The sequence below is a fragment of the Camelus bactrianus genome, chromosome X, assembly GCF_048773025.1.
Source record: "Camelus bactrianus isolate YW-2024 breed Bactrian camel chromosome X, ASM4877302v1, whole genome shotgun sequence".
Taxonomy (NCBI): Eukaryota; Metazoa; Chordata; class Mammalia; order Artiodactyla; family Camelidae; genus Camelus; species Camelus bactrianus.
The window spans coordinates 9930742-9950700 of NC_133575.1; the positions used below are offsets into that span (position 1 = coordinate 9930742).

Here is a 19959-nt window from a genome sequence, read left to right on the forward strand (position 1 = left end):
ACATACAAGTATTCTTTTTTTAAATAATGTTTATTTATTTTGGGGGGAAGGGGAGGGAGGTAATTAGGTTTATTTATTTTTAGAGGAGGTACTGAGAATTGAACCCAGGACCTCGTGCATACTAAGCATGTGCTCTGCTGCTTGAGCTATACCCTCCCCCCAATACAAGTATTAAGCATCAGTTAGCTAGTGTCCAAGTAATAGTTATTTCAGAAAAAGCAACTTTCCTTATTTTTTCTTCAGGTGCTGACTGTGGCTACACTCAGATATGTTTATGTATGTCACTCACATTTTGGAGCAGCCTAAGAATCACTTGTAGGACCTTCTCAGGGCCCTTTTTGAAAAACTCTGAGATTTCTCAAGGCTTACTTTAAAATACACTAATTCTGTAAGAGCACCAGTTAATAGCTGGTTGATATTAGCTGTTTTAGAGGAAACTCTTTACTCCATCACTCCTTGACTATGACAACGATTTTCAGGTAGCATTTCCTTAGTGACCCTGTGGATTGCTTGTTGCAATTTAGTCCAGGGTATTTGACGCTATGTATTTTTTTCTTTAGGAAAATTAATTCTAATGTTCTTATGTGTTTTATTGTGTAGTTTTAATTATTATATATTTTGTTTGTTTTGGTGGGAGGTAATTAGGTTTACTTATCTATTTATTTTTGGAGGGGGTACTGAGGATTGAACCAGCACTTTAGGTATGCTAAGCATGCACTCTACCACTTAAGCTATATCCTCCCCCCATTATGTGTTTTAAAATAAGATAATGAATATCTCTTCATCCTCCCTATTTTTAATAGATTTGTATTTTATAAACATTCACTCATATTTCCTTGGGGAAATACCCTGCATGGATAAGATTTTTTTTTTTCTATAAAAGAAAAATTCATTTAAGCTCAAACTAGAACTCAGTCTTCATTACATGCCTCATTTTCACAAGTGTTCTAAAATTGTCTTTTATACTTGTGACACACTCTCTCAAATAGAATTTTTCTAGTGCTGAATGAAACGACTTATATTCATTACCTGAAAATGACTCCCTAGAGAGCCAGAGGTTAGTTAACGATTCTGGGCTCAGCAATAATAAAAGTGAAGGTCTTCTCTTGGAAAATAGACTAAATCTGCCCTACAAAATATATTTAGAGGGACTAAAAATCCCTCTCAGGTCTCCAAGAGCCTGTATCCGAAGACCCGTGTGCTCAACAACGTATTTAAAGTGAGGAAATAAGAGCTTCTTCAGTACCGCCCTTTGCCACTAGCGCTAATATTTAGAGAGGACAGAGGCAGTGTTTTAACAAGAGTAGGGAAAATTTTAAAAGTGAATTTTTAAAAATTCCTGTTATTCCGCAACGTCACAGCTGTTTTCAGTTTACATCTACCCGTTTGTTCTTTGTCTATTTGCACGTTCCTTTCTCATCACAATCGCGACATCCTGTGATTGTGCTTCTGCGATCTGTTTATTTCCACTTTATGTCAACTTTTGAAGATGACTATTATTTCGTGCTCTCTCTCACCAGAGCAGCTGGAGGACACGAGGAAGATCCACCCGAAGAAAACCCGTGATTAAGTGAGAACAGGCGGGCAGGAGCGGTGAGGGCGGGTCGGGGCGGCGGTGAGGGCGGGTCGGGGCGGAGGTGACCTCGAGGCCCCGCCTCCCCGGGCCCCGCCCCGGCCGGTCGCCATGTTGTTCCCTCAGTGCTGGACGGGAGCAACTGGAGTCGGACCCGGGCAGCGCCACCGACGTCTCCTGCCCGCCACTTTCTCGACGCTCTTTCTTTCGTTGTTGCACCCGGACGGCCCGGCCTGGAGCTCCCGGGCGTCCTCCGTGTGGCCGCGAGGTGAGCGGTGTGCGGACTCCCCTCCGGACCGGGCGGGGGCCGGGGCCGGGTGCGCGGGCGTCAGGGTCTGAGCAGGGCCGGCGGGCCCCGAGTGCGGCCTGCGCGTCGGGCGGCTGGGGCATGGGGGCGCGCGCAGCCTGCGCGGTTACTCGCCCGACCCGGGGACGGGGGCGGGGGGCGGCGGCTTGTTGCCCCCTGCCTCCTGCTGCCTGACGCAGGTGGAAGGACGGGGGTCCCCCACCGACACACCTGGAGAGATGGACACACGCCCCAACACGCGGGGACACAGACACACGGGGAAAGAGATCCATAAACACCCAGGCAGAGGGACACATCCACACAAACTCTCGGGGGCACATGCAGTCCCTGGGGAGGCACACGGAGGAATCCACCCAGGCTCGGGGACACACACCCACACGCCCACCTTACCCTACCCCCGGATGACTCACGGAGAGAAAGCAGGCGCTCAGGATTTGATTTTGGCGACCTCTGACATGTTTCCTAGGTGAACACTTGCTAAGGTGTTACGACCACTCAGGAGGCGCGTTGGGAGTGTAAATCCAGTCCTAGGCGCAGGAGGCGGTTTGGGGCGTTATTACCGGATTCGGACTCTGCCTAAGGTTTCAGAATCGTGTTTCTTGCTTTCTTCCAACTTAGTATGTAAAGAGGCAAGATGAAAATTGTTAAGTGCTGACCAGATAGTTGTGGAGGTATTAGTCGAGGTTGTTTGGGGTTTGTTTTTTTCTTTTCAAGCGATGACACATCCCGTGACCAAGGTTCTTTGGAGGAATGACTTTTCTGCTAGTTTCCAAATTGTCACGTGACCGCAGTCTTTTTATAGGATTTTGGTGGCCTGATAAAGTCAATAGATTTTGGTTGCTTTCTTCAAAAATTAATTAAAAATTTTTTTCGTGTTTGTCTTTCTGTCTCTGACAACATTGTAATGGAAAATCCCTAAATTGCCTGCAACCTCAGACACTGTTCAGTGAAACGAAATTGAAGAGATGAAGGAAACTCAGTACTGTTCAGCCAGGGGGCTTTCAAGAAGACTGTTCTTAGTTTTTCTTTTAGACACTTACGTTGAACTTATCATCACTATATGTCTCGAATTTTCAGTATCTGGGGTGGCTGGTTCTTTCAGTATTTTTGTGTGGACATTGTAGTAAATTCATCCTGTTCATACAGAACATTTCTGGCTTGGTGACTTCTCTGTTTTGGAGAGTTTTGTGAGTTGGGGATATTTTTGGTGTGTCATTTGTGAGGTTATAATAGACCAAGGAAATCTTAAGTAGAACATCGTTGGCCTTCACTCCAAGCCGGGTTCTTGGAGACTAAGGAAGTCCTTCAGTGCTCTTCCCTCTTTCCTAGCCTCTCTCTTCTTTCTTTCTCAGCCACTTTTCCATCGAGACTACAGTGCTCTGGAGGCCTGAAGATAAGTTCCTTTGGTTCTAGGTGTTAATTTTTAGCCTCCCCTCATTTCTTACCATTTCTTGGGCAGCCACTCTGGTGCTGTATGTTCTGTGTCTGTGAATCTTGTACATACATCATCTCATTGAAATCTCACAGCATTTCCGCGGTATTAGCTCCATTCTACAGATGAAGCATTTGCTGGGCTGTAGGAGGAGTAGGTCTGTTTCCCATGGTCACGGGTCGTGAGGAGGCAGAGCTGGGATTCAGAGCAGGCCTGTGCGACTTCAGAGCGGTAGTTTCCAATGTAGGGGGGTGGGGGTCATTTGACAATGTCTGCAGGCATTTTTGGTTCACACCTGGGAGGGAGTGGGGCTGCCATCTGTTGGGTAGAGACATGGGATGCTTTTCAGCATCCTCTAATGCACAGGACAGTCCCCACGACGAAGAGTTGTCTGGCCCAGAATGTCGCTAGTGCTGGGGTTTGGAAACCCTCCTTGACGCTAGTCTGTGTAACTCCAGAGCTCGTGTTCCGTGCTTCTGTAGCTCTTCAGTTGTGATGTCGGTTCCTGTTCAGGGTACCTCCTCATTTTAAGAAAGAGTGGGTGGAGAGTGGAATTTGAGAACTTGAAGAGAGTTCCGTTGAGTAAGAGACATATTCATTCATTTGAAAGATTAAGAGTGAGCAAATAATGTCTGAAAACAGAATCCTTTTTAAAAAAATTTATTTTCCAAAGGCAAAAGCGTGAAAAAGAACTTGCGAGTCATTCAGAGCTGTCGGAGCAGACTTGGGGGGGTTTGGGTTCTGCATTATTCCCACTGTCAGCGAGCATTTTCTGAGTAGCCCATCGGTTGCTAATACAGAGGTGCTGGTGACATGAAGAGCAGTGGGGTGTTCTGAGCTCCCTAAAGCTTACAGTCTAATTACAGTCATAAGATCAGGTTCTAACTTTGTCCTAGAACAAAATTTATTGCCCAGGCAACTCAAGGTCAGGGACCAGGTGTCATTAAAAAAACAAACAAAACAGCTGCGCACGCACACACAGGTACCTGTATCATGGCATTTCCTGTGGGCGAACGTAGTTGAAATGGGGAAAAGTTGATGTGTTTTTGATAGCTTTGTTGGTTGACCACACGTGAGTATTTACATGAAGTAAATAGAGAAGCCGTTCTTGTTGAGCATAAAATTCTTCCTTAAATTTAGCCTCAGTAGACAATAGTTTTATCATTGAAATCAAGAAATAAGTGATGAAAATTTTTTTTAAATGACCTTTGAATTATTTCTTTCTTTCTGGCATTTTCCAACCTGTTTTCACCAGGCCTAACTAAGACTAGGCCCTTCGGTATATGTACTGCTTCATTCTTGTGGCAGGTGTAACTATTAGGTGAACTTTGGGAGTGAGCTAGAGGAGTCATCAAAGAGGGCTGGCTCTGTGGAGGAATCGCTGTGAAAGTGTTATTCATGCGGTCAACATGGCATCTTTTGTGAGGAGCTTTGCTTTTTAATTCGTGCTGATGGACAGTGTGCTCTTTGCTAATGAGTAGATTTCTCTGCCTCTTATCAGGAGCTGTTTGCTGTGGGGTAGAGGGGGTGCTAAATTATACAGCTAAAAATGATTGCTGTCGCATGGGGTCTCACAAAGGGACGTGTGCTCTGTTATGACTGGAGGGCTTTGTTCTGGGAAGGACCCAGAGGACGTGGTGCAGGAAGAACATCCCCTGGCCTGGGAGGAGTCTTGTTGGATCTGTGGTTGGCTTGCTACTCTGGCCAAGTTAGGTCACCACATGTCTTTGTTTCTTTGTGAAATGAGAGGGTTGAACTTTATAATCTCTATAAGAGTATACGACACCAAGTAAAGACATCAAATTATTGGCTTCCAAGTCCAGGCATACCTCGGAGATATTTCGAATTTCGTTCCAGACCACCACAATAATGCGAGTCACACAATTTTTTTGGTTTTCCAGTGCATATAAAAGTTATGTTTATACTATGCCAATCTATTAAGTGTACAATAGCATTATGCCTAAAAAAGCAACGTACATACCTTAATTAACAAATACTGTATTGGGGATAGGGTATAGCTCAGTGGTAGAGCGCATGCTCAGCAGGGGTTCAATTCCCCTTTACTTCCATTTAAAAAAAAAAACTATTGCTAAAAAATGTTAGCCATCATATGAGCCTTCAGTGAGTTGTAATCTTTCTGCATTAGTGACATCAAAGATCACTGATCACAGATCACTATAACCAATATAATCATAAGGAAAATTTGAAATATTGCAAGGATTACCAAACTGCAACACAGAGACAAGAAGTGAGCAAACACTGCTGGAAAAATGGCACCAATAAACTTGCTCCGTGCAGGGTTGCCACAGACTTTCAGTTTGGAAAAAACCTGCAATATCTGTGAAGGGCAAAAAAAAAAAAAACAAAAAAAAAAAAACGAGGGATGCCTGTGGTTCTGCCTCGGGCGACGTGCTGGTTAAGAGCAGGAGGAGGTAAACCAGGTAGGAGTGTGCCTGTGTGTTTGGGAAACACTTGAAAGCTAGCTAGGTAATTAATCTCATTAGTCAACACCAAGGACAAGAAAATAGGGCTTATGACTAAGTAGGTCATCAACAGAAAACATTTATTAAGGATTTCTTTTTGAGGGGGTGAACTCACGAAATGCCTCAGGGAGTTTGGGAGGCTGTGACACAGATGAAAGGTCAGGATACCCGAGGGAGGAGACCTGGGGGACCCAGGTGTGGGCGTGGAGGGGAGCCTGGCTGCCCTATGTTGGGGGGGGCGTGCGAGGCAGAGGCAGTCCCAGGCCCGTGCTTGCCTGGAAGCCTGGGCGCGGGAGGGGCTGGGTGGGGGGGGGCGCCTGGGCTCCTTGGGAACTCGGAGGAGAATGCTCCGTTTCCCAACGTGAGTCTTGATATTGTACATGTTGTGAAGTTGAACAGTGGGTATTTCCACATTCTGGATTCTTCCATTACTTTCTGTTAATTTTTGACTGTGGTGGGTCCAGGGCTTAGAAGGCTGTTGCTTATCGTGAACCTAGAGAAGATAAATGGTTGGAAATGAATGTGGGTGAGGTAACAGCTAGGTGAGCATGGGGCCGGGAGAGCCGGCGGTGGCTTTTGGAAGAAACAGAGGGGTGAGGCAGGCAGTGGCGGCTTCACACTGGCTCCCCCAAACCTGGCTCGTTTTCGTTGCGGGGAGTCTGAACACAGGTCCGAGGCTCGATGCCTTACACGTGTACGCTGTTGTTTGGCGGGGATGGAAAAACATTCTGGAACAACTTGCTACTTGAATTCCGTGGCCACGTTCAGTACCCACCCAGGTGTGAAGGATAGCCGAGCAGTGTCGCCAGTGAGCTGAGCTGCTAGTTCAGTGTGAACCGAACCGTTTTCATTCCAGGTTCTTGTGAGTGGGATTAGGTTTTTGGGTACAGAAGCTAAGGCAGTTTCCAGGTAAGTTCTCATGAGAGTGGTTGTGTTATCAGTTAGAGAAGCCTGAAAAAAGCCTTACAGATTTCTGTTTCTGGAACTTGCTCTGTAGACCTCTAACAGAGGTAGAGTGTTTAAATGATTTAACAGGTTCACAAATGTTAGCACTCCCTGGGGTGCGGTGTGTGGCTGGGCGACTCTCTCGTCTCCGCAGTTTCACACTCGTGTGTTTAATCAGAGCAGTGATTAGGTGAACACACCTGAGAATACATATGTGGTCTAGTTGGAAGTCACGACAGAAGAACTGCTTGAGGACCACATGTGAGTGAGTACAGAGCATTTTCTAGAATGAGTTCCAGTACTCTTAAATAAAATTTCAGAAATATTTGGAAGCAAATAACTGCTACCCGTATATCCTGTTCCACATTAATATTTGTGCAGTACCTGATTTTTATCGCACCAGCCCTGGAGAACCCCGCCTCGCAAAGATATGATGTCATCGAAAGGAATGTGGCGTGATCTGATGTTGAAAGTGGACTCCCTGGCGCAGCAGTGTGGGGCATGGCCCGCCCGGCCGGGTTTCCTACGCACGCTGTCCTTTGATCTCCCTTCCTTCGTTGTCCATAGTGTTTCGCCCCCAACTTCTGCTGCATAGTTTCTTAGGAAGTAGGTCTGCTGGTGGAGAAAGGGGCCCCTGGGTGCAGAGAGGGTGTCCTGGGGGCTCCCCTTGTGCTTTCCGCCAGGCCAGCACGTCTCCGTCAGTGTCAGGAAGTGCCTGGTGCCCCCTGGGGCCGGTGTCTCCTCGTCAGCTGCTTCTCCCCAAGTTAAGTTTCCTTTCTCTTGGGTTGATCACTGTTGGACCATTTGCTTTCCATCTTTCTCTCATCTACACTTGTTCCGTCTTGTTTTCCTTTTGGGGCTGTACATTTTTTAGAGCTTTTCTGTCATTTGGTGGGAGTGAAGGTCACCCGTGTTTGAACTGCCCTATTTAATTAGACTGAGAGGAGTTACGTAATCTGTGTGAACTTGCTTTATTGCTCTATATAACATGGGTGATAGTACCCCACTTGCAGGTGACCTGAAGGTGCTGTATGCCAGGTACTTAGTAGATATCCAGTGAACAGTGGCAGCTAGTATCATTACAGTCATAGCGTTTGTTATTGTAGCAACCAAGACAATGACAGTAGACAGGGAGGGAAGTGGACACGTTTCTTGTATGCGTGAATGAAGTGGTAAGACAGAAGAAAGAGATTTTGAAAATGGGGGGAATAATCAGCTTGGTTTTAGATACGTTGAATTTGAACTGCCATCAGGGTACCAGATGAACATATTATAAAAGGGGTTGGAATTCTTGTCTGGTGCCCAAGGGGCGGGACGGTGGTGGTGGACTTTAGAGATCACTGGTTTTATATCCCAGGGAGATACGGTTTGGGAAGAGGTAAGGGCTTCAACCTTGCGATATACCTCCTTTAAGAGTCTGTTAGGAAAGGGAGCATCTGGGTTGCAGAAAGCTAAGGTGGTGAGGGGGAGAGAAAGCAGAACCTATTGTCATAGTAGTTTTATGGACAGTGAAGTAGGAAGCATTTTCAAAGTCACTGGCAGGCTGTTTAGACCTAATAGAGGCAGTAATGGTGGCCGAGTCCTGTCTAAGACTTGAAGGTCCCACTGATGCCTCCAGTGTGATGCTTGCAAGACCCTTTTTCAGTTGGGCCTCCATTACCTTATTTGTTTAACAGAAAATGCCTTGGGCACCCTTCTGAGATTTTATGTCATGTACATCCAGACAAATAGCTACGTCTCAGAGAATTCACTGTCTACTAGGTGGGCCTCTGGTGAGGACACTGGTCAACCATGAGGGTGTGTTTCTAGAAGTATACACAGTGAAGTCCTAAGAGAGGCGCTCTCCTCTTTATTCACTTTAGGGCTGCTTGTGCCTTAGGGCATTTGGATGAGGACTAAGGAGAACCCCTTGGATTGGCCATTAGGAGGCCTCTGTGACTTCTGCTGACATTCAAGTGGATGGAGGGGTTGGGAATGTGCGTTTAGTGAGCAGGGTGGAGGGTTGATGAGGCACAGAGGTGAAATGAGTGGTGATGGCAGAGTAAGTTTGGGCTTGGAAAGCTGTTTTGTTTTTTGTTTGTTTTGGAAACCTTTTTGTAAGCGAAGTCAGCTTCAGTACCTTGGTAGGGAGAAACGGGAGCATCATTGTTGGAGAAGTGGGATGAAGTGATCTGTCTGGAAAGTGGCCTGCAGCACTCTAACATTTCTTCTCATTTTGACCTGGTGACAACTTCCCTGCTGAATGGGAGCCTCTACTAGTTGAGTCCTGTATGCCAGAAATATACCTGTTCTCTTGAAATAGATCTTCTTAGGAAATTCCACTCCTCTTATTTCATTCTCTAAAAGCCAAAGTTCTGCCTTGCTCTGGCTTCATGTCATGTGAGCAGTGTTTCTATACTAACTCTTCCCTGAGCTTCTTCCTTTATTTTTTTGAGGGGGGGAGTATAATTAGGTTTATTTATTTCCCTGAGCTTCTGTGGCAGCTCTCCAGCCCTTATCCTTTTCTACTCCAAATTAAAGATACCAGGGTTCTTACCTGACTTAAAGAGAGGAGTCAGAACCCAGATTCCCTTAGGTTATAGCAGATCATTACAGATCATATTTACTTTGTGTTTTGCTGCTTTAATGTGTTTTCTTAACATGTATATTCAAATTCATTTCTTTCATACTGCATTCTTCTTCCTGAAGTACCCAGCTGTAAATTCCTAGGAATATTGTGACCTTTATCCATTTCTTTGCATTTTAATTCTGTCCCCCCAAAGTGTAGCCTTAAGCTCTCGCCACTCTTTTCTGTCAGGCATTTCAAGTGCCTTTTTCAGGTAAGTGTCTAATTACAGGTAGATTTATGCTTGTTTCTTTTAAGGACTTCATTTAAAAAAGAAAGAACCAAATGTTATCTTCACTTATAGGATTAGCAGTCTCCTATGAGTAAGTCTGTTCATTGAACCGTCACAGTTCATGGTCAAAGTCTAATATTAATAAAGTTCTATGGGTAAGGGAGAGAATGGGGAAATAGTGACTCCACGTAAAGAAGAAAGTCTTTAGGGTGTTATGAGCTACATGAATTGATCACACGAAATATACCAATGATGCAGACGTGGATTGATCATTTTGTGAGTTTCATATATCCTTTAAGAATCTGATACAACTTTTTTACACTTTCCGTAGAAAAGCTCAAGCACACGCTTCCATCCATACGCTCATCCTTATTTCACGTGTGATTCTAGGAGGTGCATTTTCCCCCTGCGGCTCCTTCGTGGACTCCCAGTTAAGGAAACTTGTACCTGTACTGTCTGGTGCAGTCCTCATGTAGCAATTTATATTTAAATGAATTGAAATGAAATTAAAATTCAGTTCTTCAGCTGGATCAGCCACATTTCAAGTGCTCAGTAGCTGCATGTGGTTAGTGACTACTACACTAGACAGCACAGATAAGAACATTTCCATTGTCATAGAAAGTTCTTTTGGATCACGCTGCTCTATGCTTTCAAGATGGTTTAAGAAAATTGAGTTCCTTAACCAAATCTGTTTTTTTCTCCTCACTTCTCCCTTCCCACTCTCTCCACCACTGTTAATGATTAGGTGGTATACCTGACTGCAAAGGTGCCTTGTTAAGCAAGATTGTATTCATTTCTTTAAAGCATCATTAAATGACTCACCTTCATAAGAGTACTTACGGAAAGGAATTCCTTAAGTAGGGTGACCTGCTCTCACATCGTTACAGCCTCGTCTGATTTACACAGTTTTTTCCTTGTCTAGCTGTCTCTCTGAGGTAATGCTCAGTGGCCAACTAGATAATTTATTTAATGTGGCAAGTTGTGCCTCCAGGTTGGTTTATTCCTGTGGTATTTGCTTAATTATTCTTCTTCCTTTTTCTTTGGTCGACTTCTTGCCGTAGAGATAGCTCCCATTAGACTTAATGACTTCCTTGACTTCTTGCTCACATATTTCAGCAAGACACCAGAAAGACTAGAAACAAAGAATGGAACTAATTAAGATGTTAAGGGAGATACACCTGTGTTAAGCTATAAGACAATAAATACGGCTCACATGAAGCTAGAAATAATTTAGAGGTGATCCATGCTTTTGTTTCCTTGGTTAGTTTCTTTGAACCTCAGTTTCCCAAGCTATGAAATGAAATGAAGCAAGTGGCGTGCCTCTAAGTAGGACATTCAGGGTGAGTGCAAAAGGAATGTGTGATTTTGGAAAAAAAAAAAAAAAACACACACACACACACACACAAAACTGTTCCTAAATTTAAACCAGGAGTGATAAATTCAATTTACGATTTTGGAAGTGAGAACTAGTCAAGGCGTTACAGTGTATGTGTTTGAAAATCTGAAGTTTTAACAAAAGCAATTTACAAACCTGGTGTACTCTCCCTTAGGCAGCTTGTTAGAGTAACGTCATTTTTCTGCATTTCCTGTTGCTTTCAATAATACTAATTTTAAAGTAGTTTTCTTATTGGATTTTCAAGTAAGAATCAATTTTTTTGTCCCTTCCCACACATTTTAACGAACCTCAAAAATAGAATAGAGGAAGAACTGATTGAACAGAGAAACAAAGAATTGTAAGAACAGAAAGTAGAAATAGAAAAATAAGAATAGAATAACAAGAATGAAGGAGGAAGTCGTTTACTCTTTGTTCTCAATTTAGCATTTATTTGGTACCTCACCATATGGAAAGCTTTTTGTGAGATGTTGCAGAACCAAAAAGGGACAAATGAATGGATGGCATTAGGTGTTGTGTGTCCCTCCCAGGGAGCTGACATTAATTAGGAAACACACAAACACAACTGTCAGTTGGTTAGAGCATCAGTGAATGAGAGCTGTAATAGAGGCAGAGTGATTATGAGAACGAAGAGAAAGAGTAGGTTGCAGGGGGCATAGAAGGCTTCTGGCATGAGCTGAACTTTGGATGACTTGCATTTTCATAGCTGTGGAGGTGTAGGGAGGGGCCTCCCAGTCCAAGGTAAAGGCCTGAGCAAAGGCTGGACAGTAAATGCCTGTGTAATACGTTTGGGGATGGTGACTTGTAGGCATATAATTGGGGCAGGCTGGTGTGTGAGGCTGGATAGCTCTTTGAATGTCATGCTCAAAATCCTACATAATAAGAGTAAGGAATAAATAAATGGGTTTCGTTATCTGTAAGAATGGAGGTAATTAGATCCATGACCAATAAAATTGTCTACCTTTAATCCATGCGTACATTTCTATTTGAGATTTATATTCTCCATGCTTGGATCCGACTCTGCCTTGGTTTATTGTAAACCAGTAAGGGAAGTCAGCAGGGGTTGGAGAAGGCCAGAGAAAAGGCTACTGCTGAATGGACAAGGAGATCATTTGTGGTGCGTGTAAATCCAATTTTAGGATCTTACTGCTAGTTCTCAGGCCATATGTGTGAGTGTATCTATAAATATGTATCTGTAGTCTTTAGACATAATTTGCATACCATAGAAGTTACCTTTTAAATGTATATGCTTCAGTTCTTTTTAGTATATGCTCTAAATTGTGCAACCATCACCACTGTCTAATTCCAGATTATTTTTATCACACCCACCCTACCACTCAAAGAAGAGAAAGTAAGAAAGAAAGAAACCCCATACCATTAGCATTCCCTAGAACCACAAATCTACTTTCTGTCTCTATAGATTTACCTGCTATGAACATTTCATATAAATGGAATCATAATATGTGGCCTTTTGTGTGTGGCTTCTTTCAGTTATAATTTTGAGGTCCACCCACATTGTTGCATGCATTACTACTTCATTCCTTTCTAGGGTTGATGAATCTTCCATTGTATGGATAGGCCACATTTTATTATCTGTTCATCACTTGATGGACATTGGGTTGTTTCTATATTTTAGCTATTACGAATAGTGCTACTTTGAATATTCACATACAGGTTTTTGTGTGGATGTGTTTTCATTTGTCTTAAATATATAGCTAGGAGAGGAATTGCTGGGTCACGTGGGAACTCTCTGTGGAACTTGCTGAGGGACCGCAGACTGTTTCCCATGAGCGCTGCACCATTTTGCCTTCCCGCCGGCAGTGTATGAGGGTTCTTGCTTTCCTGCTTCCTCATCAGCAGCTGTTACTGTCTGTCTTTCAGAGTCTAGCCATCCGAGTGGATGTGGGGTGGTATCTCATTATAGTTTTGATGTGCATTTCCCTGCTGGATAATGCTGATCATTTTTGCCCATTTTTAATTTTTTTTAGTTGATGAATTGTAAGAGTTCTTTATTCTGGATACAGGTCCTTTATCAGATACATGATTTGCAAATATTTTCTCCTATTCTCTGGGTTATCTTTTCACTTTCTTGATAGTGTCCTTTGAAGCACAAAAGTTGTAAATTTTGGTGAAGTTCAGTTTACCTACTTTTTCTTTTGTTGCTTGTGTGTTTGGTTTTATATTGAGTTCTTTTTGATATAATCTGAATTACGGAAAAAGTGAGGAAGCTCTTGTCCTTAAAGTCTGGCAGATAGCAGTATTTGAAGAAAATTTAAAAGATAGTGATTTCTATTTCAGTTACAATATTCAGTCAAGCTATGCGTTAAGTGAAAATGAAGCTTTAAAAAATACTTCTGATATTAAAAAGGCAAGTATGACTTTGCAACCAAAGCAGAACTTTGAAGATTGAACTCGGTATTGATTATTTGAGGTTTTCTTGCAGACTTTAATGTTAACCTGTGAGCTTTCACATGGTGTCACCAAGGCGTGCACATTTTTGGGCTTTTCACTTAACAGGGTGTTTCTACAGTCCCATGTCTCCATGACTCCTCAGGGGCTGCAGAGCATCCCCAATTAGGCATTTAGGTCATTTCCAGTTTTCCCACTGGGAACGTTTTTGCAAATGTTCCTTTGTTAATTAATTAATTTTTTTTTTTTTTTTGAGAAAAGGTTTTAGAATAGTATGTATTTTTTGGTAGGGTCTAGAAAACTGACAACTCGGAAAAAAGTCTGGTATAATACATTTCCATTAACTGAATCTTTTCAGGGAGCATGTTTCGTTTGTATTAGCCACGGTAGGCGTGCCGACTTCACTGTGGCCTCCACACACAGCGGAATGTGAGGGTGTGCTAGGAGTGCAGCGGGAGGGGCTTCGGTGGGAGACGAGGGCTGGCTGCGTCTGCAGGTGAGCAGGAGCTCACCAGATGGCAAGAGGAGGGCTTCCGAGGGAGCCGGTGAGGCGTGGAGCCACGTGGTGACTGCCTTACTGCAGGATCAGGTAGGAGGCCCAGCTGCTGCCGTTTTCAATCCCAAAGCTCGGTGACACCGTTGGTAGTTGAGAGGGAATAAGGGATCTGTGGAAGGTCCACCCAAGACCTTCCTCCTGCCCTCGTCACAGCCTGCTTTTCCATCTCAGCTAGTTACCTTTCTGGACTGCACGTCTGATCAGTTTGCATGCTGCTGAAGCTGTCGAAGGGCTCCAGTTACTCTGAGCTTGTAGGCAGCAGTCCTTCCGTGGTTTCTAAGGCCCCACTGGCTCCAGGCCCCACCCTCCAGTCCCGTCTGCACAACACTGTCCTCCCCAGGCACCAGGTGCTCAGGCTTCCCTGGGAGAGCCCAGGGCACGCGGCTGCCTTGGCGGGGCCTTCGCCCCGGCTGGTCCCACTTCCTGGTTCCAGCTCCCTCCCCCTTCTCCCAGTTCTCTCCTCCTGCTGAGCTTTGCCTGGGGTCCGACCCACTTGCCCTGGGTCAAACCCTCCTCCTGTGGACTCAGACCTTGGGGAGGCTGGTCCTAAGGACAGCATGCAACAGAAAAGGTCACTGAGACCCTGCCATGGAGCAGCCCACACTGGAAACCGGTGTATAGTCTCTCACGGACCCAGGTGGACACAGCCAGTTTTCCTATGGCCTAGGAGGTTACCACTTTTTCTTTAACTGAGAGGCAGGGGAAGTAGCTGGCTGTGTTACAGGATTGTGTTGGGTGAGAAGTTCATTCCCCTGATGGCTGGAATCATGCAGCGCCTTGGGATGCTCATACCTGGGCCTGATCTGGCCTCGGGAGCCACAGGGGCTGATCCCCTGCACCATTTAAGCTATTTGTTGGCCTTTGATTGAGTGTGCATAGTTGTACTCCATTCCGGGTACCTCTCATTTGTAAGACTTGCTACAGTTGTAACACAAGTGGGTTTGTGCACTGGGTGCGGCCTGCTTCCTGGGTGCCCGGCACGGGGAGGCACTCACTGAGTACTCCTTGCAAAGCTGCTTTCCCATCCGCTGCGGGGACTGCTAGGCTTCTGGCAGGGAGGGGTGCCGTAGAGTCCTGCCCACGCGATTCCTACTTCATTTAAGACTTGTTCAAATTCTGGAGACTCTAATAAACTTAGGGAGACATGTCAATAGACTGAATCCTGCTAGTTCTGTCAGGTTCGCTTGTTTTTGTGCAGATCTTGAAATAAAGGAAGCCGCTGGAAGACCTCCCACTGAGACCCCTTCTTTGCACTGTACCTGCAGCAGCAACAGGAAACATTTTATTTATCCAAAATAAACGCAGAGGCAGCTGAGACTGCCGCGCCTGCGGGTTAACAGTCAGTGTGTTCCAATCCACCGCACTTCCAGCCTTTGCTAGCTGACCTCCAGCGAGGAATGTCACCTCTCTGAGTCAGTCCTCACCTGTGGATGGGGTGACGAGAGACTGGTGAGGAGTGAGGGTGGTGAAGCAGAGGCAGAGCTTACAGGGCTCAGTGTTAGCGTGGTGGTGGTGGTGGTGGTGGTGGTGGTGGTGGTGGTGGTGGTGGTGGTGGTGGTGGTGGTGATTTTATCCTTAACTCCCGATTGTCAAGATTTTGAAGTCTCATTTTTTCCCATTGATTGAATGTATAAGTTGCGGGCTGCTATACCAAAGTCCCACAAAAATGCCCTTTGCTTTTAAAAAGGGGAGGGGCAGGGGTTGGAACTGTTGGTTTAGACTGCAGGTTCCTGGTGCTTGAGCACAGCTCCGCCTTGTCGGCACGGAAACCTTCGCACTGAAGTCGATCTTCAGGACCAGGATCCTTTGGCTTCAGTTGTCTGCGTCCACTGCCCTCTCATTTGCTCTGCCCATGACTCTTGCTGATATACCTGACTGAAGACATGCCTTAAAGAAGCCTCTCCATACAACTCCCAGTAAAGACTTCTTCATGTGTCCCTTCCACAGAGACTCCCGCACTCCTAGAATGAGCCTGGCACAGTGGCGGGCCACTACCCCGGTGTCCGTGTCTGAGTGACTCTTCCCAGCAGCTCTGAGGTAGGTACTGCTGTCACCAGAGTCCCGGGGGCTGCGGGATGGCAGGTAGCTTGTCCTCGGGCCCTCGCCCTTGGCCTTTGGCACCAGGAGCCAGTTCTCCTTTCCCACAGCGGGCTTCTCTTCGCTCAGGAGAACGTTTCCCCTCTGCCTAGGCGGCCCGGAAAGACACTGCATGACATTCTCTGCCGCCGTAGCCCTGCTGTGTCACATCGGCACCTCTCCCTGGAGGGGCCCTTCTTTTTCTTTCTTTGTGTTCGCTTCATTTTATTCTCTGGAATGTGGTTATTCTAAACAACTCTAAATTTGGGCACATTTCGAAGAATGAATGAAATATTTTACATTTCATCTTAAAATTTTACAGCTGTCTGAATGGGATACTTAAGTAGGGTACGCAGGGCCAGGTGAAAAACTTTTTGGAAAAAATAATGAATAAAGTATAGTATTTGATTCTAGGGCTTTTTTTAGGCTGGGAAAGGTCATGGACAGCTTTCAGATGCGGTTTTCCTTTTAAATGAAGAAGTCTTTTTTTATACTCCAGTTTGGAAGGATCACCCAAAGCCAAGAAATAATCTCTACCAAAGTTAAAACATGACTTTAGCAGTTCCTATAAAGAAATCTGATTAAGAAAAGCATATTATATAGGTCCTAAGTCTTATCTGAGTTGTTCAGTTCAAATGTCATCATTATCTGCAGAGAAAAAATTAGAAAGCTCACCTTAGCAATGTACATTCAATCTGTTTTCATAATTTTAAGAGTAAACACAAGAATTAAAATGTGAAAGAAATATCTGACTTCTATTAGTAGCCAGACGTTAATGTTAGCAAACTCCGAATTGTGTTCACAGTGCAGAGAGTAGTCCGTTACCCAGCCATTGGCTTAGGTTTGTTCACAGCCAGATCCGTCAGCCCGGTCTCTGGTTTCCTGGTTACCAGCCCCCGTGGAGAGTAAGCGGGGGTTGCCCAGAAAGCCCCGGGCACGAGAGGAAAGCCGTCAGTGGAAACTGTCACTGTGCCACCAGAGTGCTGTCTGCAGTTGGCACTGAAATGCGCCCACTTCAGTCTCCTGCTGTATCTCTAATGGTGACAGGGCTGGTTTCTTGTGAGGAGAGAGAAATGCTTGAGACGATGATCTTGGGGGTCGGCCTGGGCCTTGAGTGCCAGCCTCAGTGAGCCGTGAGCCCTCCACAGCTGTGTCAGAGGACCGGTCGGGCAGTGCCTGACAGGAGGTGGTGCGCTCGGCGGACGGTGCCCGGGAGGAGGTGGCGCGCTCGGTAGATGACAGCTCTTTGCTATCAGTGTTCCTGTGCAGAAAGGAATTGGCACTCAGTGTTCTACTTCCCTTAGACACTCATATGCATAGAGGCAGGCAGAGCAGGGTACAGATCTGACAGAATATAACAGTACCTTTTTATTTTCCAGGCTTGTGAGATCAAAGATCTTGAGATTAAGAATGGCAGGAAAATCATCGCTTTTTAAAGTAATTCTCCTTGGAGATGGTGGAGTTGGGAAGAGTTCTCTAATGAACAGATATGTGACTAATAAGTTTGATACCCAGCTCTTCCACACAATAGGTGTGGAGTTTTTAAATAAAGATTTGGAGGTGGACGGACATTTTGTTACCATGCAGATCTGGGACACGGCCGGTCAAGAGCGATTCAGAAGCCTGAGGACGCCGTTTTACAGAGGCTCTGACTGTTGCCTGCTTACTTTTAGTGTTGATGATTCTCAGAGCTTCCAGAACTTGAGTAACTGGAAGAAAGAATTCATATATTATGCGGATGTGAAAGAGCCCGAAAGCTTTCCCTTTGTGATTTTGGGCAACAAGATTGATATAAGTGAACGGCAGGTGTCTGCAGAAGAAGCCCAAGCCTGGTGCAGGGACAACGGCGACTATCCTTACTTTGAAACAAGTGCAAAAGATGCCACGAATGTCGCAGCGGCCTTTGAGGAAGCAGTTCGGAGAGTGCTTGCTACCGAGGAGAGGTCAGATCACTTGATCCAGACAGACACGGTCAGTCTGCACCGAAAGCCCAAGGCCAGCTCATCTTGCTGTTGATGGTCAGAGAGGTGGCCCGTGCGACCTAACCAGCCCACACACATACATAAGCACGGGGTGGAGGAGAGAGTTAGCGTTAGCAGCAATGGGTCACATGCTCACTAAGTTAACCCTATTGCTGCCTCGTTAGTGGGTAGGAGAAGGGGGACATCCACTCACAGGAGAATCTATGTACTCAGTAACGGCACCTTACATTTATAAATTCTGACGGTTGTCTAATAATGTTTAATTTAAATATGTAAGTTACAGAGCTAATACATGAGATGACCAAGACTAATTATAATTAAAACACTTGAGTATTCTAGAAATTACTGTTTTTTCCCTGGGAAATGGAGAGCTACTTTTTCTATGTGTATATTTTTATGTAATTAGCATTCTGTTCCTGGTTCAGGGAAAACGTGTCCTAAAGCAATAATGTTAGATATTAAAGATTAAAATCTAATGCATTTGCACGGCAGTTGTTTGATTTTATTACTTCATTCTCTTTAAAGTGATGTACGTATTCACGTTTTCATTCTACATCACAATTGTTCTCTCTGGTGATCACTTGTCATTTGTGTGCCACACGTGTGACCCCGTCCAGCAGAGAAGCTGACTTTCCAGCAGAGCAGTGACAACCCTTGGAGGAAGCACTACGTGTGGATTGTACTTTGTGGGAGGGGAAATGAAGATGTCTTTATTTGGTCATGTTTATTCAGTGTCTTCTCTGCCACTGAACAGTGTTTAGTGATTTGGTCTCGAGATTTTTCTGTCATTTTACCGTGGTGAACAGACTTACTGATAAAGCAAATTGTGTTCTCACGTGGGTAAAGTTCAAGTTCACATGCTGTGCCATTCCTGCCAGTCCTGTCCTGCAGAGGCACACCACCGCCTGGACTGCGTGTTCATGAGGACAGAACCCTTGACTGTGGGGCGGTGGGTTATCAAGGGACATGCTTTGGTGGGGGGTGTCATGTCGGGGAGTACATTTTGGAACAGCTAGATTGAGAGTTCTCTCCCTGGTCCCACTGTGTGGGAACCACTGACAAAGAATATCATTACAGTAAGCTAAGCTTTTGAAAGTCTGACTTCCTAACATAGCAGACAATTTGGCTTTAAGCAAACCATTTTAGCATTTTAAATTTGGGGAAATGAAATCTCTTTGTATTCTCAGGTTAAAGAGAATTGTAGTTGTCATTATTTATAATCAGTTCCCCCTCCCCCCCAAAAACCTACAATCCTCCATTCAAAAAACAAAATAGGAACCCACCATTAACAAACTGGTGTATATTATATATTCCTTTTCCTCTAGAGGGCTTGTTATTTTAAATCAGGTGTACTGATTATTAGGACTTGCACTTTTCTCTTCCTCTGTCTGGATATATTTCCACTGTAGTAGACCTACCTCATTTATTAGCTGCATGGGTGTCTCACCCTCCATTCAAACCATTCCCCATTGATAGATAAATAGCTGTAGTATATTGAAGTGCCAGTTTCCCACACCTTGGTCAACAGTGGGTATTAGGAGTAAATTTTTTGTTCGTGTTTTGAATAGATGAGTCACATGGTTGAAAATGACAGGGGACAATGCCACCCGGTCCCTGGGCGTGGAGATAGCCACGCGCCAGCTCCTCGGGGGTCTGTCTAGGTGTTTGGTACCTAGGGAAGGGCACTGTGTTAGTGTCTGTGGCTGCCGTGAGTGCCAGACGAGGTGGTGTGAACACTGGGAGCTCCTTCTCACCGTTCCGGAGGCTACAAGTCCAACATCAAGGTATATGGTTTAGTTCTTCCTGAGTCCTCTCTCCGTGGCTGGCAGATGACCTTTCCTCTGCACAGAGCACTCCCTCCACCCCTGGCCTCTCTGTGTCTAGATTTCCTCTTATAAGCACAGCAGTGAGATTGGAATAGGGACCAGCCCCATGGGGTCATTTTAACTCAAATTACCTCTTTAAA

At 45.0% G+C, this 19959-nt stretch overlaps 1 protein-coding gene and 1 long non-coding RNA gene across 3 annotated transcripts; one reads left to right on the forward strand and one right to left on the reverse strand.

Moving 5' to 3' along the window:
• Positions 1–1226: 1226 nt before the first annotated feature.
• LOC141576360 (uncharacterized) lies at positions 1227–2428 on the reverse strand. Its single transcript, XR_012504719.1, has 2 exons — positions 2291–2428; positions 1227–2090 (listed from the first exon to the last, which is right to left on the reverse strand). It is a non-coding gene; the product is annotated as an uncharacterized LOC141576360 (long non-coding RNA).
• Positions 1539–18473, forward strand: RAB9A (RAB9A, member RAS oncogene family). Of its 2 annotated transcripts, none has more exons than XM_074359326.1 (3): positions 1539–1841; positions 15883–15972; positions 17391–18473. In XM_074359326.1, exon 3 carries the CDS (start codon positions 17422–17424, stop codon positions 18025–18027), a length of 606 nt encoding a protein of 201 aa, XP_074215427.1. In that variant the 5' UTR covers positions 1539–1841; positions 15883–15972; positions 17391–17421; the 3' UTR covers positions 18028–18473. The 2 variants fall into 2 exon arrangements, with proteins under 2 accessions (XP_074215427.1, XP_045381020.1); XM_045525064.2 differs by lacking the exon at positions 1539–1841 and adding an exon at positions 8732–15384.
• The last annotated feature ends 1486 nt before the right edge of the window (positions 18474–19959 follow it).

Coding starts and splice junctions, on each gene's coding strand:
- RAB9A (XM_074359326.1), top strand. CDS start 17,422: ATGGCAGGAAAATCATCGCTTTTTAAAGTAATTCTCCTTGGAGATGGT.